The sequence below is a fragment of the Trachemys scripta genome, chromosome 16 (assembly GCF_013100865.1).
Source record: "Trachemys scripta elegans isolate TJP31775 chromosome 16, CAS_Tse_1.0, whole genome shotgun sequence".
Lineage (NCBI taxonomy): Eukaryota > Metazoa > Chordata > Testudines > Emydidae > Trachemys > Trachemys scripta.
This window is the reverse complement of record NC_048313.1, coordinates 28,982,019-28,996,047: the sequence shown is the minus strand read 5'-3', so window position 1 is coordinate 28,996,047 and position 14,029 is coordinate 28,982,019. Positions and strand designations below refer to the sequence as shown.

Genomic DNA, 14,029 nt, shown 5'->3' with positions numbered 1-14,029 from the left:
GTCAGGGTTCTCTCCCCACTCTGAACTCTGGGGTACAGATGTGGGGAGCCACATGAAAGACCCCCTAAAATTATTTCTACCAATTTAGGATTAAAACTTCCCCAAGGCACAAATTCCTTTCCTTGTCCTTGGACAGTATTGCTGCCACCAACAAGTGATTTAAACAAACATTCAGGGAGGGGCCACTCGGAGCCCTATCCCCCCCCCCAAAATATCCCCACAATCCCCTTCACCCCCTTTCCCTGGGGGGGAGGCTTGAGAATAATATACAAACGGATAGGTTAACAAAGTGAGCACAGACCAGATCCTTGGGTTTTTGGGACACTAAAAACCAATCGGGTTCTTAAAAGAACTTTATTATAAAGAAAAATAAAATAAAAAGTAAAAGAAGCACCTCTGTAAAATCAGGATAGAAGGTAATTTTACAGGGTACTAAAAAGATATAAAACACAGAGGATTCCCCTCTAGGCTCAACTTCAAAGTTACAAAACAGGAATAAACCTCCCTCTTGGCATAGGGAAAATTCACAAGCTAAAACAAAAGATAATCTAACGCATTTCTTTGCCTTTACTTACAATTTCTCTAATTTTAGATGTACCGTTTCAGTAGGAGCTGGGTTACCTGCTTGGTCCCACTCTTTGTCTCAAGAGCGAACACACACACACAAGAGAACAAACAAAGCTTCCCCTCCCCCCCACCCCATTTGAAAGTATCTTCCTTCCCTATCCATCCTTCTAGTCAGGTGCCGACTAGATTAATTGAATTGATTAACCCCTTAAAGGTAAGTGATTCTGTACCCCTGGCCAAGAGGGATCTTGTATTACTGCATACATAAAGGCTGTTACCCTTCCCTTTATATTTATGACAGGCACCTTCTCCATGGGGAAAAATTAGTGGGTGCTCTGCACCCACCGGCAGCCTAGCTCCCCACCCCACCCCAGCTCCTCATCCTCCCCTGAGCGCGCTGCATCCCAGCTCCTCTGCCTACTTCCCAGCGCTTGCCACCGCCAAACAGCTGTAGCAAGCTCTGGGAGAGAGGGGGGAGGAGCAGGAATGTGGCATGCTCAGGGGAGGAGGCGGATAAGAGGTGGGGCTGGGGCAGGGATTTAGGGAAGGAGTCAGAATAGGGGCAGAGAGGGGTCGGAGTTGGTGCAGGGACTTTGGGGAAGCGGTTGAAATGGGGGTGGGGTAGAGGTGGAGTCGGGGTGGGGCCATGGGCAGACAGGGGTCGAGCACCTAACGGCACCAGTAGAAGTCAGCGCCTATGGTGGGAGGGGCCCTCCTGCTCTAACCACTAGACCCCACTCCCGTCCCAAAACCAGGGTATATTACACAGTCACTGATGTGGCTTCAGGTTTACGCTGAGTTTCACTGGCAGTAGCAGAAACAGCAAGGGGGGCCGGCTCTGGACACACTTCCCCTTTTCATGGATTTTTCGGCTACTGCTTTAGCAACTTAGGCTCTAAATTTATCCCTCCCCTGTCCGATTACGGGGGCCGGAAACCACAACCTCCCACCCCTCTGTTCAGTCTCTGTCTCACGCTATTTGGCTACGAACAGCATCTACAGCGACACTACCTGAGAAGGTGGTTGGCCAGGTCCCTCCACCCTCATGCTCCAAGACGAGTGCTGGGCCCAGCCAGGTCTGGAAGGAACCTCTGCCCTGCTCCATGGGAGAGGGTTGCTCTGTGGTGGGCACTGTGTGTGGGGGGAGCCCTCCTCTGCTCTGAGCTGCTAGACGGAGGCTAGATGGGCCTGTGGGAAAAGGTCAGGGTGTCCTGGACACCTCTTGACATCTCCTGAGATTCCCCCTTTCCCAGCTGGCCCCCAGACTGGGCAGCCCCCATGTGGCGCTGGGAGGTGATGGGAGGGGGGCTGAGCAGCTGCAGGAGGGGATGTGGTTTGCTGGGCATTGCAGGGAGCTGGCTTTACTCTGACCATGGTAGATTTGGCTCGAGATTGCAGAGAAACCATCTGATGGAAAGAAAGGGGCCGAGTGCATCATGGGCTTCCTGGGGCTGCAGCCCCCGGCACAGTTCCTCATTCGGCTCACACTCAGGCCTCAGGCTCGGTGGAGCTCAGCACCGGGGTGTTTTACCTCCAGGGGTGCTGTGATGAAGTGAGGAGAGTTCTTTTTTTTTTCTTGTTTTTTTCAATGGTTTGCATGCAGAGGGCATGGGACTCAGTTTCCCTGGGTGTTACTAGTTTAACGAGGTGGTTAGTATTGGTTAGTTAAATTTCAGTAAAATGATTGGTTAAGGTATAGCTGAGAATATCACTATATAAACTGGGGTCAAACAGGAAGTAGGAAGCGAAACTGGAATCATGTTTGCTAATGGGAAAGGGGGTGGAATGGGAACAGAATATAGGGAACGGGGTACAGGGACACAGGCAAGGCTCTGCGGCGTCAGAGCTGGGAAGGGGGACGCAGGGTAAACGCTCTGCGGCGTCAGTGCTGGGAAGGGGACACTGGGGAACAGACTGTATCGGCGTATAGAGATAAGCTCGACTGGTGTGAAGGGCTTCAGAATATGCTTGCTTGAAAACTAACCCCACTAAACATCACATTGGCTGCGCTTCGGACGTCTGGTCTTTTGCTGCTCACTGTCTGCGTGACCAGAACCAGGGAAGTGGGAGGGTTGAGGGTTCTAACAGATACCCCAGTGACTGGTGACCAGAAAGCCCAGCTCAGGAGTCACAGCCGGTTGTGGCCAGTGGGAGGACAATGGGCTGTGAAGAGAGGACGCCGGTGACCTGACCAGCCCGTTCCACCCAGACGGGGCCAGAGGACAGAAGAGAGGAGAGGAGGCCCAGGCGACCTGTTTACCTGGGACAGAAGACAAAGGACAGGGGAGGAGCTGTTGGGACCGGTGATATCGGATGTCCAGCTGGGAGGAGGGGTTCTGGCTGGCAGGGGAGAGCAGGCAGAGCCCACCGGGATACAGGAAGATTTAGATGTACTGTGTTGAGGGTGTGCTGAAGGCTCAGAGAGGTGCGGTTCCAGGCGACGGAGGAGCCTATGGCTTAAGCCCCGAGAGAGAGTGGACCCCAGAGAAGGGCTGTCGCACTGAAGGGGGCTTCCCCCAGGGACCGTACAGAGTCAAGAGAGAGCACGAGTCCTGTTAGGCCTTGGCTACACTGGTAATTCACAGCGCAGCACTTGCTGTGAAAAACCACCCCCCCCGAGCGCAGCGAATGCAGTGCTGTAAAGCGCCAATGTAATCAGCACCTGCAGCGCTGCACGCTCGCTCGCATGCTTGTTGGGAGTTTGTTTTGCTGTGGGTGGTGGTGTTCTGGTTTGGTTTGCGTTTCACAGATGTACAGGATTTAGCTGGGAAGCCTATGACAGATACAGAGGCAGCAGTGGTAGTGACCCAAGCAGTGGAAGACACAATGAAGATGACTGGATGTGGAAGCTGCGGCGTGTACATGATCCTGGAGGTGGTACCTGATAAGAGTTTCATCTGCATGAAGCACCACCTGATAGAGCTGATGGAAGAAAAGATCCGAGGACTGGAGATGCAGGTGGAAACTCTGGTCGAGTTTAGAAGGGGCTTCGAGCAGATGATGGAGCAAAGACATGAGGAGGCTGAAGGGAAAAGCTCCGACCTGCAGATGGAAGCAGGACCAAAGAACTCTGAGGGGAGACTGCTGTGTGAGGAAAGCGGACGGTGGAAGCATGTGACTAAGAGAACCAGGCAGAGGAAAAGACGGGCTGGTGAAGGAGAAATAGAGCTCAGGAACAGATTTGCGGAGTTGGAAAATGAAGAAGGGGCACAGCAGGTGGTCGCTGAAGGTGAGAGGGCGAGGAAGAAGAGAAGAGCAGCCAGTCCTATAGGAAGAGGGGAAGAGTCAATGGAGATAACAACACCAAACATGAGCCCCAGGAGGATACAGGATGGGTTGCGGAGGATTGCAAGAGAGAATAGGAATCGAGAGGACTTGCAGCCAGAGGGAACAGGGAAGAGGCCGGAGAATCGCACCGTCACCAGGAAAAGGCAGATCTACGTGATTGGGGATTCCTTACTGAGAAGAATAGACAGGCCTGTAACCAGAGCTGATGCAGAGAACATAAGGGTGTGCTGTCTGCCGGGTGCTAAGATACAGGATGTGGACCTGAGGCTGAAGAGGATCCTAACGGGAGCAGAAAAGAATCCCCTGATTGTCCTTCATGTGGGAACGAATGATACTGCTAGATTCTCGCTGGAACATATCAAGGGAGACTATGCCAGGCTGGGGAAGACGCGTAAGGAAATCGAGGCTCAGGTGATCTTCAGTGGGATTCTGCCTGTTCCTAGAGAAGGGCAACAAAGGTGTGACAAGATTATGACGATCAACAGATGGTTCAGACAGTGGTGCTATAAGGAGGGCTTTGGGAGGTATGGCTGCTCGGAGGCATTCATGGACAGAGGACTGTTCTCTCGGGATGGACTTCACCTGAGTAGGGAGGGAAATAGATTTCTAGGATGGAGGCTGGCACAACTGATTAAGAGAGCTTTAAACTAGGAATTGCGGGGAGATGGTTGGGAGATGTCCAGGTAATCTCCACGCTGGATTTTAACATTGAGAGGGAAGAAAACGAAGAAAGGATACGGCCTGGTTAAGAGAATGGACATACAGAGGAAGGGTAGTGTAGATACCATTCTCATAGGTGATAGTGGTGGTAGAATGTCTGGGCGTAATCGGGTTAAGAATGTGAGCGAAGCCAAACAGCAAGAATTAAGATGTTTGTACACCAATGAGAGGAGCCTAGGTAACAAAATGGAGGTTTGTTACAGGAGTGGGTGGGTGAGATTCTGTGGCCTGTGTTGTGCAGAAGGTCAGACTAGATGATCATAATGGTCCCTTCTGACCTTAAAGTCTAACTGGAGTTACTGGTGCAGGAAATGAAACTGGGTATTATAGGGATAACAGAAACATGGTGGAATAGTAGTCATGACTGGAGTACAGGTATTGAAGGGTATGTGCTGTTTATGACAGACAGAAATAAAGGCAAAGGTGGTGGAGTAGCATTGTATATCAATGATGAGGTAGACTGTAAAGAAATAAGAAGGGATGGAATGGATAAAACAGAGTCTGTCTGGGCAAAAATCACATTGGGAAAGAAAGCTATTAGAGTCTCCCCTGGGATAGCGTTTGGGGTGTGCTACAGACCGCCGGGATCCGATTTGGATATAGATAGAAATCTCTTTAATGTTTTTAATGAAGTAAATACTAATGGGAATTGGGTGATCATGGGGAGACTTTAACTTCCCAGATATAGACTGGAGGACAAGTGCTAGTAATAATAATAGGGCTCAGATTTTCCTAGATGCGATAGCTGATGGATTCCTTCACCCAATAATTGCTAAACCAACAAGAGGGGATGCCATTTTAGATTTGGTTTGGTGAGTAGTGAGGACCTCATAGAAGAAATAGTTGTAGGGGACAACCTTGGTTCGCGTGATCATGAGCTAATTCAGTTTAAACTAAATGAAAGGATAAACAAATATAGATCCGTGACTAGGGTTTTTGATTTCAAAAGAGCTAAGTTTAAAGAATTAAGGAAATTAGTTAGGGAAGTGGATTGGACTGAAGAACTTGGGGATCTGAAGGTGGAGGAGGCCTAGAATGACTTCAAGTCAAAGTTGCAGAAACTATCAAAAGCCTGCATCCCAAGAAAGGGGGAAAACTCATAGGCAGGAGTTGTAGACCAAGCTGGATGAGCAAGCATCTCAGAGAGGTGATTAAGAAAAAGCAGAAAGCCTGCAAGGTGTGGAAGATGGAAGGGATCAGCAAGGAAAGCTACCTTATTGTGGTCAGAACATGTAGGGATAAAGTGAGAAAGGCCAAAAGCCATGTAGAGTTGGACCTTGCAAGGGGAATTAAAACCAATAATAAAAGGTTCTATAACCATATAAATAAGAAGAAAACAAAGAAAGAAGAAGTGGAACCGCTAAACACTGAGGATGGAGTGGAGGTTAAGGATCATCTAGGCATGGCCCAATATCTAAACAAATACTTTGCCTCAGTCTTTAATGAGGCTAATGAGGCGCTTAGGGATAATGGTAGAATGACAAAGGGGAATGAGGATATGGAGGTAGATATTACCACATCCGAGGTAGAAGCCAAACTTGAACAGCTTAATGAACTAAATCGGGGGGCCCAGATAATCTTCATGCAAGAATATTAAAAGAACTGGCACATGAAATTGCAAGCCCATTAGCAAGAATTTTTAATGAATCTGTAAACTCAGGGGTTGTACCATATGACTGGAGAATTGCTAACATAGTTCCTATCTTTAAGAAAGGGGGAAAAAGTGATCCAGGCAACTACAGACCTATTAAAAGCAACAGAGGGTCCTGTGGCACCTTTGAGACTAACAGAAGTATTGGGAACATAAGCTTCCGTGGGTAAGAACTTCACTTCTTCAGATGCAAGACCTGTTCGTTTGATATCTTTAGTATGTAAGGTCTTGGGAAAAATTTTGAAGGAGGAAGTAGTTAAGGACATTGAGGTCAATGGTAACTGGGACAAATTACAACATGGTTTTACAAAAGGTAGATTGTGCCAAACCAACCTGATCTTCTCCTTTGAGAAGGTAACAGATTTTTTAGACAAAGGAAACGCAGTGGATCTAATTTACCTCGATTTCAGTAAGGCCTTCGATATGGTTCCACATGGGGAATTATTAGCTAAGTTGGAAAAGATGGGGATCAGTATGAAAATTGAAAGGTGGATAAGGAACTGGTTAAAGGGGAGACTACAACGGGTCATACCGAAATGTGAACTGTCAGGCTGGAGGGAGGTTACTAGTGGAGTTCCTCAGGGATCGGTTTTGGGACCAATCTTATTTAATCTTTTTATTACTGACCTTGGCACAAAAAGTGGGGGTTTTGGTTGGCCAGCTCCCAGTGCCAAAGAAGGGTACTGAGCTGAGTTTTCCCAAGGACTTCAACCAAAACATACCATTTTAGGTCAAATATAAAACAGATTTATTAACTGCAGAAGGAGAGATTTGAAATGGTTCTAAGGAGCAGGCGCAGAGATCAGAGTTGGCTACTTAAGAAACAAAAATATATTCGCAGTCTAAGTTCTAGAAATGAAACAGGATTTGAATCAGGCAGTGTCTCCCCCTGACAGATGGGACAAGCAGGTTACAGATCCTTAGTACACAGACTGGACTTGATTCCAGCCTGGGGCCACCCTTCCCCAGTGCAAAGTCCTTGTCCTCCAGATGTTCCTCCAGGTGTTGTGTTGTGGGGAAGAGAAGCCCAGGGATTTTGTCCCTTCCCCTCTTTTATATTTTCTGCCAGTTTGCTGGAAAGATCTTTGCTGTGACCCGGGGATCAGCCAGTCCCCATTGGTCAAGCAATCTCCATTGTACACAGTCTCTGGGATAGTGGATTCTTTCCTTGAGGGGTGTTGATGAGCCATTAAAAGTGTCTGGCTGGTCCTCTATTGCAGTTGAAAGGTTGGCTGTGGGCATCTCCCAAGCTCAAAATATATTTCAGTAGCACACACAGCAATGCTTCAGAACGTCCCACACAAGGACAGCAGATACAATACAACAGGACATGAATGTTCAAGATATCAAGACTTTAAAATGATGCCTCACAAGGCAAACTTTGTACCCAACCTATCATAATTCTATCGTGGTGGTGAATACAGGGGCTCCACGGTGCTACTTTGAGATATAGATTGTCACTCTGTGGTATCACCCTGCTGTGACCAGGGCCTGGGAAAGAGATGTAGAACATTTGAAGAACAGACTGTGAACTTCCTTTCCCATGCAGAGACTTCTGTTTGTGGTGTCCCTGTGCCCAGAGGGTGGGTGACTTGTTTCCTTTAACCTTCCCCATTCTTACTTGTTTTTTATGAGTTGCTGTTTAATAAATTGTATGTGCTCTGAACTCAACGTAATGATCAGTCAGGGAAGCAGCCAGTGCAAAGAGAGTGCCCAGAGTGAGGACACCCTCGCCCCTTTCCTAAATGACCATGACAAGACTGGGGGTGGAGCACCAGGGATCCGGGCCCAGCCTTGACGGGGTTACAAGGACTCTGCCTGATGGGAGGGAGGAAGGGGAGCCCTCGGGGTCAGGCAGGCCTCTGGGTAAAGGGAGTGGGAGCGAGGACTCAGATCCTTTCACTAGCCAATCCCACCGGGGCGTGTATAACCCAGGAAAGTTCCCCTCAATAGCGGGATCATTCCCCCGCTTACACTAGGAGTGGGGTCAGCAGCCGCCCTGCCCGTCCGTCCGGCGAGTGAAATGAACAAGTTCCTCCCCCCAAAGCCCGGCTGTTCTGGAAACAAGCGGCTCTGCTCCGGTGACTCCCGAAGGAGCGAGACTTGGAGCCGGTCTGACTCCAGCTGTTAGCCGCGGTCGCTCAGCCCCCATTTCAATAGACAGGCCGGGTTTGATTCCTTGTCCGTGGGTTTAACCCGAAAGCTTTGCCTTTGAACGGCTGCTGCTGGGGGTTTGCCCAGGAGCCGAGTAGAACCAGGGGCTCGGTTTGAAACGAGCCCCGGCCCCCGGCCTGTGTAACGCTGGTGACGGAGAGAGTTTCTAACCCCCCTGAGCCCTCTGGGCCTGTGAGACCCTCTGCAAAGAGCAGCAGGGAATGGGAGTTTGGGGGGACAGGCCGAAGTTGGGGGATGTAGGGATTAGGGAGAGACGGACTGAGATCAGGGAGGGAGTGGGGAAAGGAATTTGAGGGGAGACAGAGAGGGGGTGGGTGGGTGGGTGCCAGAAGTGTGACAGGTTGGGCATTTGAGGGGAAACAGGAGATGGGGAGGAGGTGGAAAGGGAATGGTGGTGAGCGGGATGGGGGGATGGAGATGGGCTCCCCACTCACAGAGTCGTGGTCGGCGGATGGGGTGTGTGTGGAGGGATTTGTTTTTCGGCCAAAACTCCAGCTGAGCTGGGGCACCTCTGGCCGGCTGGGGGAAGGTGGAGAGCCAGAGGCAGGCGATGACGTCCTCCCGCCCCATGCTCCCCATGGCCATGGGAAAGATTCACTCTGAAATGCTCACAAGCGGGGAACCCCCCAACCGTAGGGGGCAACTTTAGGGTTACCATATTTGAACTTTCAAAAAAGAGGACACTCCATGTGTGTGGGGGGTAGTCCCGCCCCCTATCAACTCCCTCCCACTTCCTGCCTCCTGACTGCCCCCCACAGACCCCCAACCCATCCAACCCCCCCCGCTGCTTGTCCCCTGATTGCCCCCTCCAGGACCCCTGCCCCTAACTGCTCCCCCCAGATCCCACCCCCTATCTAAGCTTCCTTTTTCCTTGTCCCTGACTGCCCCCTCCTGAGACCCTCCCACCCTAACTGCCCCCCCTAGGATTCCACCCCCACCTGTCCCCTGACTGCCCTGACTCCTATCCACACCCCCGCCCCCTGACAGCCCCCCCCCAGAACCCCTGACCCATCCAACCCCTCCTTCTTCCTGTCCCCTGACTGCCCCCCGGGACCCCCTGCCCATTCTCCAACCCCCCCAGCTCCCTAACCGTGCTGCTCAGACCACACGGAGCCAGACATGCTGCCGCACTCTCCCGCGGAGCACACAGCCCCGCCCCCCCCCCCCCAGAGCGCTGCTGGCGCGGGGCGCTGAGGCTTCAGGGGAGGGGGTGAAGCAAGGGAGGGGCTCTCGCTGCCGGAGCCCCATGCGAGCGGCTCAATCCGGCCTGACTTTAGATTTTTAAAAAGTCCTCCCGGACTTCTATTTAAAACCCCAAAATCCAGACATGTCCGGGATAATCCAGACGTATGGTAACCCTAGGCAACTTCCATTGTCCCCCCTTCCCCGCCCCTGCCCCCCATAGCTCCTACCCCTCAGCCCCCACCCCCCCAATGTTCCCCCACATTCTGCCACCCCCCATATTCTCCTGCCCCCCTCCCAGTCACAGGTAGGTGCCATTTCCCATAGGGAAGCCTGGCTCCAAGTCCACTGGGGACACTGGGAGATGGTGGCCATCTTAACGGGGGGGGATGGGCATTTGAGGGGGAACAGAGAAATGGATGAGGGTGTGAGGAGGGAGGGGCCATGGTGGGTGCAGGGTGTGCGGGGAGCAGGCTCGAGGGGGATTTGAAGAGGGATAAGCCAGGGGGCAGGATGGGAGATGGGGGTGCCAGGCAGAGTTTGAGGGGTGTTAGCTGTTGGCGAATCTGTTGCTCATCCCCCTCCTGCTCCGTGGGACCGAGAACACCTGTGGAGGGAGGCTCCCAGGTGGTTGAGGGGCGGCTGGTGAGCAAGGGGTGGGGGAGTTAAGGCCCATTGGGACCATCCGGCCGGGTTCCTCCAGCACCTTTAACGCTGCCCCCAAGTCGCGGTGTCCCCGGCGTTACCCAGCGCTGGGTGAGAACGGACGAGCGACGGCGCAACCATCACACCTGGGTCCTGGCTCCCAGCCCCCTGCTCTAACCACTAGACCCCACTCCCCACCCAGAGCCGGGAATGGAGCACCCTGACCCCCAGCTTTCTGCTGCCCTCTAGCCAATGGCGTATAAACAAAGCCTGTGTCACCTCCCTCTCTAGGGGCCTGGCCACATAACCACTGACATTGTCTCCTCCAGCTCGGGGGCAGGGTCTCTGCGGGACATTAGAAGGTCCCTGGGTCTCTCCTGGCTGGTAACCCGTTGGGGGCTCAGGATGGAATTTCTCTTTCAGTAATTTTCTTTTGAACCTGGTTGATTTAATTCACACGCTGAGAAAAGCCCCTTAGAACCAGGCGTTACTGTGTAAACCCATCATCACCGCTCAGCTATGGCGCAAGGGGCAGCAAACCCAGGCATCCCCTATCGCGCTGCTCCTCACACGGTGCCACAGCTCATGTCACAGGTGGGCAAGTTTGCAGGCTGAGAGGGAAGGCTGCAGAGTCAAACCCTTCAGCACCAGGAAATGCCACAGTTACGGCATTCTGAACAACCTTAACTCTGCCCCCTCATGCAGGACCATTACAACGCCAGCCTTTAATTGCATAATCACTTATTAAAGTTACCTACATGGGTCACCATCCGGGCTTGAACCCAGAATGAAAAGGGGATGGATTTTTCATGGAAATCGTGGTCAGTGGAAGATTGAAGACCAGACCCGGTGGTTGCCTGGCTCTCAGCCTGATGCACCTTCCTCAAGGCTGCAGGGTAGGTTTAGGTTGACCTGTCCCACCCTCTCCATAGAGACACACAGAAGCTGGGAGCTGCATGACGCTTGGCCAGGCTGACGATCACTGGGTTTATTTCGTTTTCAAAGACCTCTGCTTACTTTGACCGCACTAGATTTCACCCGCAGATTTGAGAGAATGTCTGATGGACGCAGGAAGAGACGAGACATCGTCGACTTCCTGTAGAGGCAGCCAGCAGCTGAGTTCCTTATTTGGGGCTCGGTGGAGCTGGACACCGGGGTGTTGGTGGCAGCGCTGAGGGGCCCCTCCCTGACCCCGTCATGGCATCTGCTCTCACCGTTCTCTTCCTTGGTGAGTATCGGACACAGCCAGGGTGTGTGTCCATGGGGTGGGGGGATCTGAGACCAGGACATGTGCCTATGGTGGGGATTGTGAGACGAGGGCGTGTGCCCATGTGGGGGGCAGAGATCTGAGACCACCGTGTAGGATCCAGTTGCTCTGGGATCTGGTCCTTAACGACCCATCTCCTTTCCAGGCTGCTGGCTGGCCGGGCGGAGCGGGGTGTCAGGAGGTGAGTATCTGTGGGCAATGGGGCAGCTGGGGGAATTTCCACATAAAGGACGAGGAACGTGGGTCGGGGATGAAGGGTGCAGATCCCCCAAAGGGATGATCCTGTCAGACCCCTGCTCCCTCCCACACCCAGAGGTGGGGACTGAGACCTCCCCCCACTCATTACAGGGATGGGCACCACACAGGGTGAATTCACCTGCTCTCAAAGCTCTGCCCCCAGGAAATACAGAGTGAAGGCACCAGACACCCTGCAGCACCCCCACACTGTGCCCGGGGAGCTGGCAGGAGCCCGGGGAACGGGTCAGGCAGAGCAGGGCTGTAAGACATGGACACGCAGAGGGACTGGAGCAAGGCACCGTTGTGTCTCACCCTTGGCTTGCTGCACACGCGCGTGTCACTGCTTTGCTCGTGGGTCCGGCTCAGCCCGGCCCGGCGTTCGGATCGTCCCCTGAACAGCTTTGGGAATATCCCGTCCCCAGAGGGGCCGCCGGCACCGTGCAGAGCGGAGCTAAATCCCCAGCGGCTGGGAGCGGTTTGGGGCGGAGCAGAGCCAGAGTTTGAGCCCCAGGGGTGGGCAGGAAACTGTCAGAACAACCAGGGGATTTTGCAAATGTGGTTTTCGGAGGCCTTGCTCAAAGGACTCAGATTTGTCCCACGAACCCCCCCCCCCCCCCCCGCACTCCTGTGCCTACAGCACATTGCCGGACAATTGGGGTAAATGTGGTTTTTAGAATATTTTAAAGAATAATCCACGTTCAGCCCAACTACTACTGAGGTGCAGCTCTACTGTTAGAAAAACAGAAGCGGGTGATTCTGATCTCAGCCCCTGGGGTCAATCCAGAGTCACCCCTGACTGCAGCGGGGGCAGGGCTGAATTGACCCTGGAGAACTGAAGGTATCTGAGACTGGAAATCTCCTTTCCCCCGTCCTCTGTCTCTCTCCCCGGCTGTGATCCGCGGGGCCGGGCCTGCACCCCAGGGACGGGCGGGGGGTAAAACGCTGGAGCGACAGATGGGCAGAGGATTGAGTCAGACGGACGCGGTTTGTGTCACCCCCACTTACTGCCTGTTTGTTTGTGAATCCAGAGGGGTCCCTCCCCAAACCCTCCATCTCCGTCAGCCCCGGTGGGGTGATCCCCATGGGGGGAAACGTCACCATCCGGTGTCGGAATCAGCGCCTGGGCATGAGGTTCCTCTTCTACAAGGATGGAGATGAGAACTATCTGAATTACACAGACCCTGCTGGCTCTGAGGCTGAATTTCCCATCACCAGTGCCAGACGGGAACACGGTGGCAACTACACCTGTCGTTATAGCGATAGAACAGGACCAACTAACTACTCGGAGCGCAGCGACCCTGTGCAGATCATTGTAGCAGGTGAGGGGCCCAGCCCGGCATCTCCTGCCCCACACCCAGCTAGATCCCCGGGGGGCTCGCACCAATGGGCCACTCAGAGCCAGGCTCTGCCCTGAGCCCTGGGCGCAGCAGAGGGGACGCCCGGCCGGGCAGCGGGGATGGAGTCACTGGGGGTTCCCAGCCAGGGGGGAGCAGCCTTCTACCCTGCACATGGTCTGACGCTGCCCTGGTCACCGCGGTGTCGGGCGCCTGCCAGTCGAGCATTAAGCGACGTGGCCCCGTCTGTCACGGTCGGGTCATTCTCCCTCGTCCTCTCCCCGGGAGAGGTCTGTGCCCACCGCAGAGGGTCTGGTCTGGGGCGATTTGGGGGGTCAATGGCCACGTTGCCCTGGGTCGATAACGGAGCAGGTCGGCCGGGGGAGGGCGCTGGCCTTGGAGCTGGAGGTGGGGAGGTTTGGGGGGCTCTTGGCTGCTGGGAGAGCTCGTTCTGCAGCCTGGGCCCGGCCCCAGAGGAAGTTCTGTCCCCTGCCCAGACGAGCCTGACCCTGATTGTGGCCGGGCTGGAGGCAGGGAGCCGTCACCCCGGGGTCCCCCCAGAGCTGTGGGCTGTTGTTGGGTGTCTGCCCTGCAGCTGGGGGCCGGCGTGCGGCACCCGGGCTAGCCATGATGGAGCTGAAAATAGCAATGGAGCCGTGGCAAGGCAGGACTAGCCGCTCGCGAGTGCACCCAGCCCAGGCCCACGCACCCGGCACTTGCAGCACCCTGCAAACGGAGCCATGGATATGCTGGCCTCAGCCCTCAGTAGGGTTACCATACGTCTGGATTTTCCCGGACATGTCCGGCTTTTTGGGCTCCAAATCCCCGTCCGGGAGGAAATCCCAAAAAGCCGGACATGTCTGGGAAAATCAGGACATGCGGGCGGCGGTGCTGGGCCGGGGACCGGGGGCGCCGACCGCCGGCGCTGCCGGGGGGCCGGGGGCCGGCGGGGCCGAGCGCCGG

At 53.9% G+C, this 14,029-nt stretch overlaps 1 protein-coding gene across 1 annotated transcript in view; it reads left to right on the top strand.

Moving 5' to 3' along the window:
- The window catches only part of LOC117889037 (immunoglobulin superfamily member 1-like), a 60,605-nt gene extending 47,459 nt beyond the window's left edge, over window positions 1–13,146 (top strand). Inside the window, exons 17-19 of the mRNA XM_034792843.1 lie at window positions 11,359–11,456; window positions 11,641–11,676; window positions 12,761–13,146. Of these exons, the coding sequence (XP_034648734.1) occupies window positions 11,359–11,456; window positions 11,641–11,676; window positions 12,761–13,146 (520 nt within the window). The remainder of the gene's footprint in view (window positions 1–11,358; window positions 11,457–11,640; window positions 11,677–12,760) is intronic.
- Window positions 13,147–14,029: the final 883 nt, after the last annotated feature.